The sequence below is a fragment of the Cottoperca gobio genome, chromosome 5, assembly GCF_900634415.1.
Source record: "Cottoperca gobio chromosome 5, fCotGob3.1, whole genome shotgun sequence".
NCBI lineage: Eukaryota > Metazoa > Chordata > Actinopteri > Perciformes > Bovichtidae > Cottoperca > Cottoperca gobio.
Genome location: NC_041359.1, coordinates 20,612,374 through 20,625,992, shown reverse-complemented (window position 1 = coordinate 20,625,992; position 13,619 = coordinate 20,612,374). Strand labels below are relative to the sequence as shown.

At 40.3% G+C, this 13,619-nt stretch overlaps 1 protein-coding gene across 10 annotated transcripts in view; it reads right to left on the bottom strand.

Annotated features, from left to right (window-relative positions):
* The window catches only part of r3hdm2 (R3H domain containing 2), a 51,720-nt gene continuing 38,101 nt past the window's right edge, over positions 1 to 13,619 (bottom strand). For 8 of the 10 annotated variants that reach the window (XM_029431250.1, XM_029431248.1, XM_029431252.1 and 5 more), the window contains 9 exons: positions 9,750 to 9,885; positions 8,635 to 8,792; positions 7,631 to 7,770; positions 7,126 to 7,226; positions 4,177 to 4,346; positions 3,795 to 3,939; positions 2,780 to 2,874; positions 2,317 to 2,401; positions 1,147 to 1,535 (listed from right to left, as the gene is read on the bottom strand). In XM_029431250.1, coding sequence (XP_029287110.1) covers positions 1,147 to 1,535; positions 2,317 to 2,401; positions 2,780 to 2,874; positions 3,795 to 3,939; positions 4,177 to 4,346; positions 7,126 to 7,226; positions 7,631 to 7,770; positions 8,635 to 8,792; positions 9,750 to 9,885 — 1,419 coding nt within the window. Of the gene's footprint in view, positions 1,536 to 2,316; positions 2,402 to 2,779; positions 2,875 to 3,794; positions 3,940 to 4,176; positions 4,347 to 7,125; positions 7,227 to 7,630; positions 7,771 to 8,634; positions 8,793 to 9,749; positions 9,886 to 13,619 lie in introns of all 10 variants that reach the window. The other 2 variants (XM_029431245.1, XM_029431247.1) reach the window with 1 other exon arrangement.

Here is a 13,619-nt window from a genome sequence, read left to right as displayed (position 1 = left end):
ATGTTTTGATAGATTTTTTCTCGACTTTTATATTTTTAAAAACAAACAAAAAATAACAATTAAATAAAATTTACAGTAGACATATGCAATCATTGTGCACTTTAACTACTTCTTCTGATACGTTCTGCACAGCTGTCAACGGAAAACGCAAACACAATGGGGCGTCGGGGTGGAGCGGGTGTGGGACAGAGGAGAGGACTGAAGAAGTGAGGAAGAGGGCAGTAAGGAGGAAACAAATGTAGGAAAGAGGAGAGCGGGATGAAGAGGGGAGGAGTAAAGGATAAAAGGAAGACCTAAATGTTTTCACTCAGGGGAAAGAAAGAAAAATCACTGAATATATAGATTTCTTTTATTCCTTACATCACTTATATAAATATATTGAATCCCAAAAAACGAAACAAAATTCTGAGAAAAAAAACAAAACAGCGCAATACAAGAAACCCACAACAGCAGTAAGGCAAACAGAAAGCAAGAGGAGAGAGCAGTGAGAGTACATGAGAGGGGCACAGGAGCAGAGAAAGATAGGAGGCAGTATGAGACATGGCAAGAAAAGAGCGCAGGTGGGGGAAAGCAGAGTGCGCAACTGTGCGTATGAAAATTTATAAATATGTGAGATTAAGAGACGACTGGGTGACGGAGAGTTAAGGAAGGAGAGAAAGTGTTGGCAGAAAAGGGAGGAAAAGGAGGGACGGGGAAAAGGTTTGACTGAGGTCGACTGTCCAGTGTGTTTTTGTCATGTGCTACGTGACCCTGTTGCCTGTGTGTCTGTGTGTGTGTGTGTGTGTGTGTGTGTGTATGTGTGTGTGTCATTTTATGTGTTTTTGTATAATGGCAGCACACATTCCACGGCAACAGTGAAACACATGGCCGCGTGTCTTGTGTGCTCTTCTGCTATATAAATACAAAACAAAAACAATGAATAAAAACAAACAACAAAATCATATTTGCACCAGCCACCTCATGATTCACACCTTCTTCCCTTTTATACATTTGACACATCATTTAACTCAAGTAATTTTTTTGTTTTGTTTTTAAATTGTACACTAAGAGCAGTCCGCCTCAGTCCTCCTTCCTTTTCCACCACTCCACCAAGAGTCTCTCTTTCTATCTGTCTCTTTCTTTCTTTCCTCCCCCTCTCTTTTCCTTTCACTGAGAACTGGCTCTCTCCAGCACACGCAGGTCATAGTTCTTTTTGGCAGCCCTCAGTTTGAAGAGGGTGGCCCCGCTGTTGTTAAGTTTGAAGGAAGCACTCTGGGCGGCCATGGTGCTGGGGAACACTGCCACTACTGTGTAGAGGTGAGCCGGGTCGTTGCCGTCGCCCTTTGCTCCCACGCAGGCCCCGAGCCCAGCGGTGGCTCCCGGCCCAGCAGGCCCTACACCAGGACAGGGGCCACAGCCTCCTCCTCGGCCTCCCTGGGGCTCCTTCAGCCACTGGATCTTGGCACCGCACATCGACAGCTGGTTGAAGAGCTTTTCAGCCTCTGGACGTGAAATCCCCTCTGGCAGGTCCGTCACCTCGAGTACTCGACTCACCACTGCACAAAGAAGAGACGAGGGGAGTCAGAGAGAGACAGAAGATGTGAGAAAGCCTGATCGCTCAGGTTGCATCTTTACAGACTTCAAGCACCTGTTCCAGAGACATGCTCTGTCTGTTTCCACTAAAATACTTCTTGCAATGTCCAGTGCTTGGGGGAACTGTGGCGTGCACGGATCTGAGGCCACCAGGATACACGAGGGGAAATCCAATTTGGTGTATTTTAAATGGCTGTAGAACTGCACCTGATGTTAATGTAGTCTCAGCAGCAACTCAAGGTTTATTTAATGGTAGTGACTTACATTTTCTCCAAAACAGCAACAAGTTACAGGACTTCTCACTCTCACCCAAATAAATCCAGGTTTCTGGACGAATACATTCCTACTGAACATGACTCGCCCACTTTAATTAACAGGTTTACTTGCCCAGAAGACAACAGGTGCAACATATAGATACACAACAACATACCTAATGTAATTTACATCAAAACTTCCACACCGACGACAGAATGCTTGTGTGTGTGTGTGACTGTGTGTGTGACTGTGACGTTACTCAGCTGGCTGGCGCCATTTCCAGTAAAAATCACAATATAAAATGTGTTTTCTGTTTGCAACGTACTCACCCCTCTTTTAAGTGGTTACTTCTCCAGTCTGATAATGCATATTTAACGGATTCAGCGTGGACAGTAAGCATCCAATGTTTTGCGATAGTCGGACGCTCGCTTGCCGTTAGGACATGGCGTTACTGTCTGGACATTTGCCAAACAATAAAAACGGACTTACCAACATCAGTGGTGCCGAGATCTGTTGATGCAGATTTGAGTGTTTGTTTTTTCCCTCGTGCCCCGTGTTTCATCACTCCTTGGCCCTGAACACAGAACAGATATTATGAGGCTTATTATTACAAAGCAGTTCCACAACAAGACACTAGATGGAGGTAGAAAGAATCACCGGGCACATTTAACTTAGTCTTTGGTAACTGGAAACACAAACAGTTGGGACATACACTAGTCAGCCCAGCAAATTATTCAGTTAACAGTGTATTATGGCTTGCATTTAAATACATGCCACTTTATTAACTCTTGGTTACACAACATGCTGCAAAGAAGGAAACTATTTCCACAGCCAACATTTTATGAAATTGTGTTTCCCAGCTTTATTTATTTTTTAAAGAATATCAAGACCCGTCAATATCCCAGCCTTAACATGTAGAAGGGTTGAGTTGCGTTGACCTGCCAGTACTGACCTGATGGGAGCTGTAGGAGGACTGGCCATGCATGAGGTGGGGAGGACACAGGCTGTACTGGAGAGGCTGCCCCAACAGAGAGTAGCGGCCGTCACCTAAACAACATAAATCACAAGTTAAAGTCAAAACGATCCTGAAAATACTTCAACTAATTTCCCCACTAGAGAGGTTTTCACTTGAATTGTATTTGTTTCGCTAGTGAAAGTTACAGGAGTGCATAATGATGTGCAATATGTGCAACCCAAAACCAGACCAAATGTTCACAGCAGGTAAAAAGGAGATGGAGATCGATTTAATGACGGTTTGTGGAACTGGCAATAATTTCACATTTGAGAATTCCTTTCAACACAACTTGGAGTAAAAGAAAACCTGCAAAGCACCCAAAGACATTAGAAATGTGTCAAAGGGCCGAATGTAGCTCGTTACTGCAGTATTTATTTTCATAATATCGGTGTCTTGAAGACGATCCGACATAGAGCTGAGTCAGCACGACATTACACGGATCGCAGACTGATGCAAGACTGCGTGTGTAATCACGCGTTCCAAACAGAGGGTCTGTTTACCAGTAAAGGTATCGTGGCTGTGTGTAAATATCGGTCAGAGGGCAGGGATGAGGTAAAGCCATGTGTGGGTACAGGAGGTTTGACCAGGTGGCACAGCGCCAGCAGCGTGAACCTGCTGAGGCTATTGGCTCAGGGCCAAAAGCCAACTGACCAGGTTTAAAAAGGTCAATGTGACAAAGGTCTAAACTGGGGGTTCAAGCACACGTCTGCAACAGTTGTAACAATAAGTCCATTTTTATTTGCCTGTGCACTAAAGGAGAAATCTTTTTTTAACAGCCTGGTTCCACATTTAATTCCGTTAACACTACCTGGTCTTCGTGTTGGTCCTCATTTCTAACATTCATGACTACTGAATCTTGAAACATGTTTGTTGCAGTTTAAAGTACTGCTGTATCGGAGTGTAAGAAAGCTGTGTACGTGTTTGAACCTTCTTCCTCATGGTTAATTTGTACCTTGAGCTGGACCTCCTGGCCGAGGGAACTGTGAGATGAGGGGTAATGGTCCCAGGCCGGGACAGACGCTGCTGACGCTTCCGGCGGGAGATGGGGTGGGAGACTGAGTGGGGGAGGCCAGGGGACTCGTCAGCTGGGTGCTGGCCTGCACACAGAGAGAGAGAAAATAAAATAAAATATATAAAGTACTGTGTCACAAGAGTCGTGTCATTGTCATTCCTACTGATGACCACTAGGGGCTTGCTAATGTATAAATTAAATATACATATTCATGAATGACAGGATTTGTGAGTTACAGTCTGGAATCATGAGATCCTTCCCATTTATTTACAAATCACATCACCCCCTGGTGGAGAAGACCTTCGTGTGTATGTGTGTGTACCTGTGGAGTGTTGTCCGGTTTGTAGAGCTCTCCTGGCTTGCTGGGCCTCTGCTCTATGCTGTAGTACTTGCATGGGTTCCACTGGACCAGAGGAGGGTTCTGGGAAGGCTGCGGTCCATTGGGGACACTGAGCTGCATGACCATCACCCCAGGCACAGGAGGCGGTACTCCTGAGAGAACACACAGAGAGAGCACAAATGTAGTTACACAGACATTTATAGTGAGGGTAAAACTACATTGACACGTCTCTATTGCAAGGAGAAATTATTTGGTTTACTAAGTTAAGTCCTGGGTCCTTAAATATGTATTTCTCATTACCTAACGCAGTGCAGGGGAAGATATGAAAATTTCACATCACAATTATCCTGGTCAAAGTAATTGTGATTCATAATATTATCCCGATAATCATGTTTAAAACTTTTAAAATGGCAATAAAACATACTGGAATATCGTACATTTTGTTCAAGAAACAAATAAGTTTTGCATCACAGGTAGGAAAAAAAAACAATCTTAACTAAGGTAATCATAATCATAATGTGCCCCCTACCTAATTAAAGGATTAAAAAACCAATAGCAACCATTGTGAGTTGTTTACATAATGATCCTGTATTTTTTTTATTCTCACGTGGACTGCATGTGAGGCTATTCACGGACTATCCCAATAATGGAAAATTCCCCCCACCAATAACTTTCCTGAGTGTTTCTATCGCAATCACAATAGCATCATCATCCATACATATCCGTAACAGTCTAACAGCCCAGATCATCTATATCAGCATCCTTGAACACCGATAGAGCCAGAGCAGACGAGAGAAGCCAGACCAGAACAGCCTAGAGCAGCCCAGAGCAGAAATCCGAGAGCAGCAGGCGAGACAGCCAGAGAGCCAAGCAGCCCAGAACAGCAAGCACAAGAAGCAGATCAGAAAAACTATAAGTCCCATATCAAGCATCCTAATCAACACCTTTACATCAATATATCCCAGACATCCTATATCAATATCCGAAACACCTATATCATCCCAATATCATATCAGAATAACATCAGAAACATCTAGATCATCACCAATCATAGCATCCTATAACCTATAACATCCTATATCATCCCATATCATATCATCCTATATCATCATCCTTTAACATCCTATATCATCCCATATCATCCTATATCATCATCCTTTAACATCCTATATCATCCCATATCATCCTATATCATCCCATATCCTATAACATCCTATATCATCCCATATCATATCATCCTATATCATCATCCTTTAACATCCTATATCATCCCATATCATATCATCCTATATCATCCCATATCCTTTAACATCCTATATCATCCCATATCATATCATCCTATATCATCCCATATCCTATAACATCCTATATCATCCCATATCCTATAACATCCTATATCATCCCATATCCTATAACATCCTATATCATCCCATATCCTATAACATCCTATATCATCCCATATCATATCATCCTATATCATCCCATATCCTATAACATCCTATATCATCCCATATCATATCATCCTATATCATCCCATATCCTATAACATCCTATATCATCCCATATCATATCATCCTATATCATCATCCTATAACATCCCATATCATATCATCCTATATCATCATCCTATAACATCCCATATCATATCATCCCATATCATCCTATATCATCCCATATCATCCTATATCATCATCCTATAACATCCCATATCATATCATCCTATATCATCCTATATCATCCCATATCATATCATCCTATATCATCATCCTATAACATCCTATATCATCCCATATCATCCTATATCATCATCCTATAACATCCTATATCATCCCATATCATATCATCCTATAACATCCTATATCATATCATCCTATAACATCCTATATCATCATCCTATATCATATCATCCTATATCATCCTATATCATCCTATAACATCCCATCACTAATGGCAAGTAAATCATTTATGTCATCATAACAGGTAAAGTATGAAAACAAATATAGTAAACTAAGTTACTTTCAGGAATAATTAAAAGGATATTGCTATAAATATTGTTTGGCAGAAGACTTATTACTCGGGCTCAAATCTTACATGCAAGTGTAAAAGTTGTTGGTTTTATCAGAAGCTATAGGCAAAGTATAAAACAAGTAGAACACATTTTTCAGGTCAAGCTACAGACTTATTTAAACAAAAACAAAAAGAGCATCTTATAAATTCAAAACATTTGACTAACTGAGGCCCAGGATTTGATAAATGTACACACTACCAGCTACAGTTATAAATTCCAGAAGATGAATCCCCATTCGTTATTCCAAACAAGAAAAATAAGCTGCTGACATTTTGTAAAATTGAAGAAGATCCAAATCTTAAGTTTATTGTTGAATTTAGTGTCCGGGCAGGAAAATAAAAGAAATAAGAGCCTGAAATTTCACTTTTAGAGCAAATGACTAACATAATTGTGTCTAAAAAAACAGACCAATCACATAAGTTGTTCAATAAATAAACATACAGCTGAGTGAAAGGCACAAACAGGAGCAGAGGTTGAAAGGATAAAGTGACCATCATTACGAGCAACATTTACTTAAGGCCAAATGGGAGCACAAGTCCTTTCTGACGTGCAGCTCTGTGATATCTTCAAACATTTCTTTTTTAAGGACATTGATTAACAAGTTCAACTTGTGAACCTTGTGTACCTCTGTTTAACTTTACCCTAAATACCTTTTACCTTACTTGGCCCGCAGTCAGCTCCATAGAGGACAGTTGCAAATACTCCAGGCATTCATTTTGAGAGAATAATACTCTCAAATTAGATACAATGAATTAAAACTAAACTAAATCGAAATTGAAAAGAAAGTTAAAATTGTGTTCATCTATTGCTCACAAAATGTTTAACTATTGGCCACTTTACAACCCTTTGACACCAAGTCTCACCTGAATATTGCTGCTGCAACTGTTGAGGGCTGCAAGGGGACGGCGACTGAGTGATTTGATACTGCTCAGAGCTGGGGGGCTGCAGGTAACTTACTGACGGGCTGAAGGATTAGACGCATACAAAGGGGAGAAGATAAATGCAATTGGAAAGGTAATTCACATACACAGGAGAAAAATACCCACACAAAATGGCGGGAAATGCTTTTTTTCAGCTTCTCAACTACGGAGATTTCTGCTTTTCTCTGTTTTTATATCACATTAAAGTCTTTGGGGTTTTGGACTGACAAAAACAAGAGGTTTAAAAAAGTCAGATTAAATCGATAATGAAAATAATCATTAGTTGCAAACCTAATACTCCGTCTAGAAAATGCTAGCCAAGTTTAACGTTTTACAACGTGCTCATGCGTCACAATTACAACTGAACAAACGGCGAAATGAAACGACTTCACTGATGGGAGGAAATGCTCTCACTAAGCTTCACTGTGCATAACGTTTGCAGACAAACCTTGTGCTATTCTGCTGTGTGGGTGTGATAACACTGTAGTAGACAGGCATGGGTCCCTGGACAGACTGGCTGACTGGCACCATCACCTGCTGCTGGTACTGCTGCTGCACCACCTGCTGATTCTCATTCCCCACTGGTACCTGGAGAAAAGACACCATTCAGGAAAAAATACTTGGTGGTTCTTCTAAGTGCCGTCTGAAGAAAAGAAGACAAGACTAGCAGAGAGGGATTTACTCGAGACCTGTCATGATGTCATTTTAACATTAACAACACGTGATGCTGTTTCAGGAGACGCCTTCGGTCTGCTTTTATTTTGTTCACAAGCATTTAGAATAGTATCCGGGTACTACTGTACACTACCACTCAAGTATTTCCACTTTATTCTTCTACTCCACTACATTTATTCAATATCTTTAGTTACTTTGAAGATGCAAAATATAGCCAACAAATAAATTATGATGGATAATTCATCAGTTAAGGTAAAACGCTATTGATCCCCTGGTAAAACACACAAGCTATATATAAAAGTAATTAAAAGTACACATTTACACATTAATGCATCAGTAATTATAATATTATTATATAATATTCATTATTCTAAAATGGACAGTATTTACTTATTTTTTACTGTTAATTAAATGATTTGACACGAGTATTTCCACCCTGCAGTATTGATACTTTTACTTACACTAAGTGAATCAGCTGTTTTAATGACAATTAAATCCACATCTACCTTTTGATGATGCCCATGTTTGCTTATTGTTTGCCCTCTTAACAATATCATGTTGTTACAATGTATTGTGAATGCCACTCCAACATAAATTCTTCTCTTAAGTGTGCACCAGATGGAGCTGTTTAACCTTGTAAGAATATCCACATGTTTACACTACGAGCCAAAGTTTTCAGCTCACCAGGCAAGGCTAATTTTGCTTAGCAATAACAACAACAAAAATTATTTTTGTATCATTAATGTTAATCTACAGCTAACTCAGAACTGTCTGTACCTGATATGATGGCATCTGTGGGTACTGAACCATTATGCTTTGCATTTGTCCTCCCATGCCTGCCCTCTGGGAATTGAGCAGACCGGGGTTTTGTGGCTGCTGCACACCCATCATGCCCTGGTAGCTCGGCTGCTGGCTGGGCATCATGGTCTGGAGACCTGATGACAACAGACACATTACAGTAGTGTGATTAAGGAAGAGTAGAGTCCAAGAGAGGAGAAGAAGAGAAGAAGGGTAGTTGGGCCTTTGAGGGGAAACATCCCCGTACAACAGGACAGAAGTCGACTTCAAACACAGAACAAAACAGATTTATGCTCTTGTGAGTTAATTAAAATGTGAGGATGAGACTTGTGACTTGGATGATGGCACAAAAACACCGCATTTCTCTGAACCTTTATACTTTTTTAGGTTTTTTAATACCTTAAAAAAAGATAGTAATCAATGGTTTCATAACCCAGAAGTGTTTGTAGACATATTCAGAACCCAACAGGCTTTATACCAATTAGGTTTCCAGTTAAGTTTGTTAAATGTAAATCTTCACCATCACAAAACTCATAATTCAAACCAGGCAGCGACAATGGATGGATGTTAGGCCACACTGACTGCATGATGGATTTGGCGGCCTCCGCTATGAGCCAGAGTCCATTCTGGTTGTCAACAATGTCTGTCTGTCACTTACTGTACAAACACAGCCAACCTTGACGGTCTCCAAATGAGACTGAGGGATAAAAGTGTTGGGGTTTTCCACGGAAAAAAGAGCTCTATTTTGGTCCTAGCGTGTTTGACTTGGTAAAACAATGCAGGGAAAAGGTCGTTTAAAAAAATCAACCTTTCACCTAGTGGACTTAAAACTGAGTATGATTTAGCATTTCTTTTGCTTAGGGAAAAACAAAATACAGTTATAAAAACAAGTGGACTGTAGCTGGGTATTGACTTGGTCTGGATACATTTTGGATGCTCCTCCAATTAAGTAAAAAGTGTGTGTGTGTGTGTGTGTTAGTTAATGCTTTTAGACAAACAATGCACAGGAAACACTGATGACATATGTCTTCATGTATTAGGTAGAGTTGATGACCGTACAGCACAGTACAGCGTGACAAAAAGTTAAAACTGACCTGGCTGCTGTGTGGGCTGAGGCATGGGTTGTGTGCGCTGGGCAGGATAAGACACCTGGTGGGAGATGGGCTGGGGCACACGGTACTGCTGGCCTGAGCTGGGATACTGACCAGGAGGGTAGTACGACACCTGTATCTGAAGAGAAACAACAAAAAGATTTAGAGATGAATAGATACACAAAGATGAATCAAAGTGAAATAGATCAGCAGTCTTCAACCTTGTTCACACATAACAAAGAGACAATACCAGGGAACCCCCTCCTATATGTTCACAGCACAGAATTACATTTTTTATATATTTATTATCATCAGCTTTGAGAACAACGCTGACATGCACTCTCCTTTTAAGTTGATATGTCAAACGTGTTTGCAAACTTTTTACACAACAAGCAGATACGAAGCAACATTACAATTCATATGAAATCAAGTGTCTGTCCAGCGGATGATTTTAAGTCCATATTCACTCTTCTTTTAGCACCTTTTTTGTCTCCACTAACTTCTCATGGAAATAAGATGATTTCAGTCACCAACGGCTTAATGACACTGGTGACATACAAACAAACAAACAAACAAACAAACGTAGGACTTGAAAGTTGCTTTACAGCTTCATGATGCAACAATTGTCTGTGGCTTCATAACAACGAGCAACAACTTGCACGTAAGTTGTCCCGTGATGCATTGTTAATAAAATATTCATTATGGCAGATTTAAGACAATGCCTATAGAACTCAATTCTGTGCTTCCTCAGTGTTCAACAGTGATGTGCACAAACCAGAATGTTAAATAGAAATTGCATGTGATGATGTACAACAGTCGCAGAGGTCCAAGCGTCGAACGTTGAAGCTTGAACAACTTGCGGCTTATGCAACTGGGCTAAATGAAGCATGCAGAATTTCCAAATGAGACATTGAACGAATAAACAGAGAGGGAGTTGAATGTTAGGATGATCGATAGTTCCTGCTCCACCTTCATCTGCATACATGACACCATTCAGCACATCTAGATGCTGCAGCAGTGTCAGTATTTGCACTCCTGCTACACTGTCGACCACCCACACACACATTAAACACAGAGTATCTTCCTTTTCCAGCTCATGCTGTTTATACAAGTATGGAAATCCAAGAGTGAGGATAATATAGGAATGTGTGTAGGGTGTTTAAAAGCATTAAAAGATGGCGTCTATACAAGTCAGTGTTTGGAACTACAAAATAAAAGCGCAGGAAATTTAATGTATAAAACAAAACGAAAACCGACGGATGGATTATTAAAAGCAGCAGGTTTTCAGTGCAGACATGTCAAAACGTTTTGTAAGATTACAAATAGTGGCTACGCATAAAGATTTATACAATAATACAAAGCCCCATAATAGGGATAATATTTAACCTATTAAGTGTTATTCGACAATACGAATTTTGACCGATTAATGCAATCGTACAAAAACAGATTTAAAAAAAAGCGGAGCTTAACTCGGAGGAGCAGCTCGTCACTGAAAAGAGAATAGCTGGTCTACCTTAAAAAGGTCACACCACCTTAAGAGAGGCTGAGCCGGGCTAAACCTCTTCACTTTCATCAGCAGGTAGGAAAGCAAGACAAAGGGACTTGACACTGATCTTTAATCTCAACAAATAAACTCAGTGCACTGCTACGCTCAACGTTTTGAAATGACTGCTCACTTCATACTCATTGATCGTTGCAGCTGGGAGGCTTGTGAGGCACTTCAACCACAGCACTCCTGCATGCAAGGCATTAATCTTGTCGATTAATGGTTAATGATCAGTTAACAAGGGTCAGCTATCGGACAGAAAATAATTATCTAAATTAGCATCCCTACCCCCCCCACACACAATCCCATGTGGAAAAACACACACATTTGTGCTCTGCTGTTGTTTGCTCTGCTGTCCAAGTACTGTAAAATGTGCACCTGATTCCAGTAAATAGTCTATTCTCCACCATTTACTATGAAAAAGGCACTCTGGCCCTTGTGATAGTGTTCTTCTTATGAGTCTGTATGCTCCAATTTAGAAGGTGCTTTAAGGAGACACTACTGACCCCAGATTCCTTTCATATGAACACAACACTATTGCCAATTAAAAAAAGAAATTTAGTCACTTCAGCTATTAAAACTCTACTAAACAGACTATCTTCCTTTACAATTTAGCCCCAGAGAAACATTACAGGGTCTAATGTCTCCCACAGGGTGTTTAACGGCCAGGTCAATTTAGTTCTCTCTGCTCAAATGAATTATAATAACTACTTTATGGATTCAAGCAGAAGCCTGAGGGAGGGAAGGAAGAGTGTGAGTGACAGAGAGTGAGAGAACTCATTATTGTCACCGCCTCTGCAATCGGAAGAATGTGACAGACGAGCTGACTGACTGAGACCGAGCTTGTGGAGGTGACACACAGGCGCTTAGGGTGCGAGGACCAAACTCCCCCACTGGGTGAATCGTGCTACTTCACAGGAATCACATCCCTGATATGTCACCTAACTCCGAGTTTATAAAAGAACAATCTTTTTTAATGCGTTATATTAATGGCATTTATGCATCACTGGAGAGTTTTTAAAGTAACATGTAATTTTACAGGTTCGTAATACTCTAGATACGTTTCCTGGAAAGGACTATGTCATTTGCAGTATTAAAGTGTTACATAAGTACAGCCCAAATTAAATCTTGCAGAAACCTCGGTATGATCTTTGATAACCACCTCAACTTTGACCAGCATATTAATTCTGTTGTCCAATCATATTGGTTTTTTATTTATTATAAAAAACAAATCTAAAGGTCAGGTCATTTATCTGCATAGAATTTAGAAATGCACTGCAATGCACTGTTCTCATGCCACACACAACAAAACCTCAATAAACTTCAGCAGAATCAAAATGCCACAGGCAGACTCATAACCTGGTCCAACAGGAGAGAGCATTATAATGATCATAGGGGATTAGTTCCAGGAAATATAACTGACCTCCTGACCTACGAGCCTGAAGGCAAGCGGAGATCCTCTGCTCGGTCATTCTTGGCTATTCCCCCGGTCAGACCTTAAAACTAAAGGTGGCCCGGCCTTTTCTGTTCGGGCCCCTTAGCTGTGGAATGACTTGACGGAGAACAGCGAAGCTAAAACAGTCTTCTTTTATGTCCCTTTAAAAAACTCTATTTTATACTTGTTTGTTATTGATTTGTATTGATATGTAAAGCACTCGTCTTCTAACACACTTCTTTTATAACGCGCTTTAAAAGGCATTATTATTATTAGTCTTTCAGTCATTACACAGCAGGTTGGCCGTGCATGCAAAAGCGTAAAATCTGTGTACAGGCACGCATTGAAATTCAACACATTCGAAGAATTATGTTTTCTAAAAATAAGTGTGAATCTTCTTGAGTTTTAATGTTTCTTTCATGGAAATCTGTACTTTCCCTGTAATTAGTGAACAAATAACCACATTTCATAGTTCCTTCCAGGAAACCTATCATAGTACGAGGAAAGGATTCTGAAAGGACAGAAGTATGAATAAAGCATTACCTGTTACAGGAGAGAAAGACTGGAGACAAAAGGTGTATGATTTGACACCTATGGTATTACGATCAACCTGCACCTGAATCAAGATGAGCTTCTATTGTCGTCATTCATTAACACTTGGAACGACAACAACAACAACAACAACAACAACAACAACATAGGTTATGAATATACATTTTCTGGAAAATGTTGTAGCCAGAGGCGAGAGGCGTACTTGTGCCCCAGCTGGAAACATAACATGGACATAATTCAGTTGACGTAGGTAGGGGTGGCTTGCAAATTATACCAATTATCTTTCCTTTACCGGGAAACTATTACTCAGTGTGACGTTGTTTCACTGTAATTGCCGTTA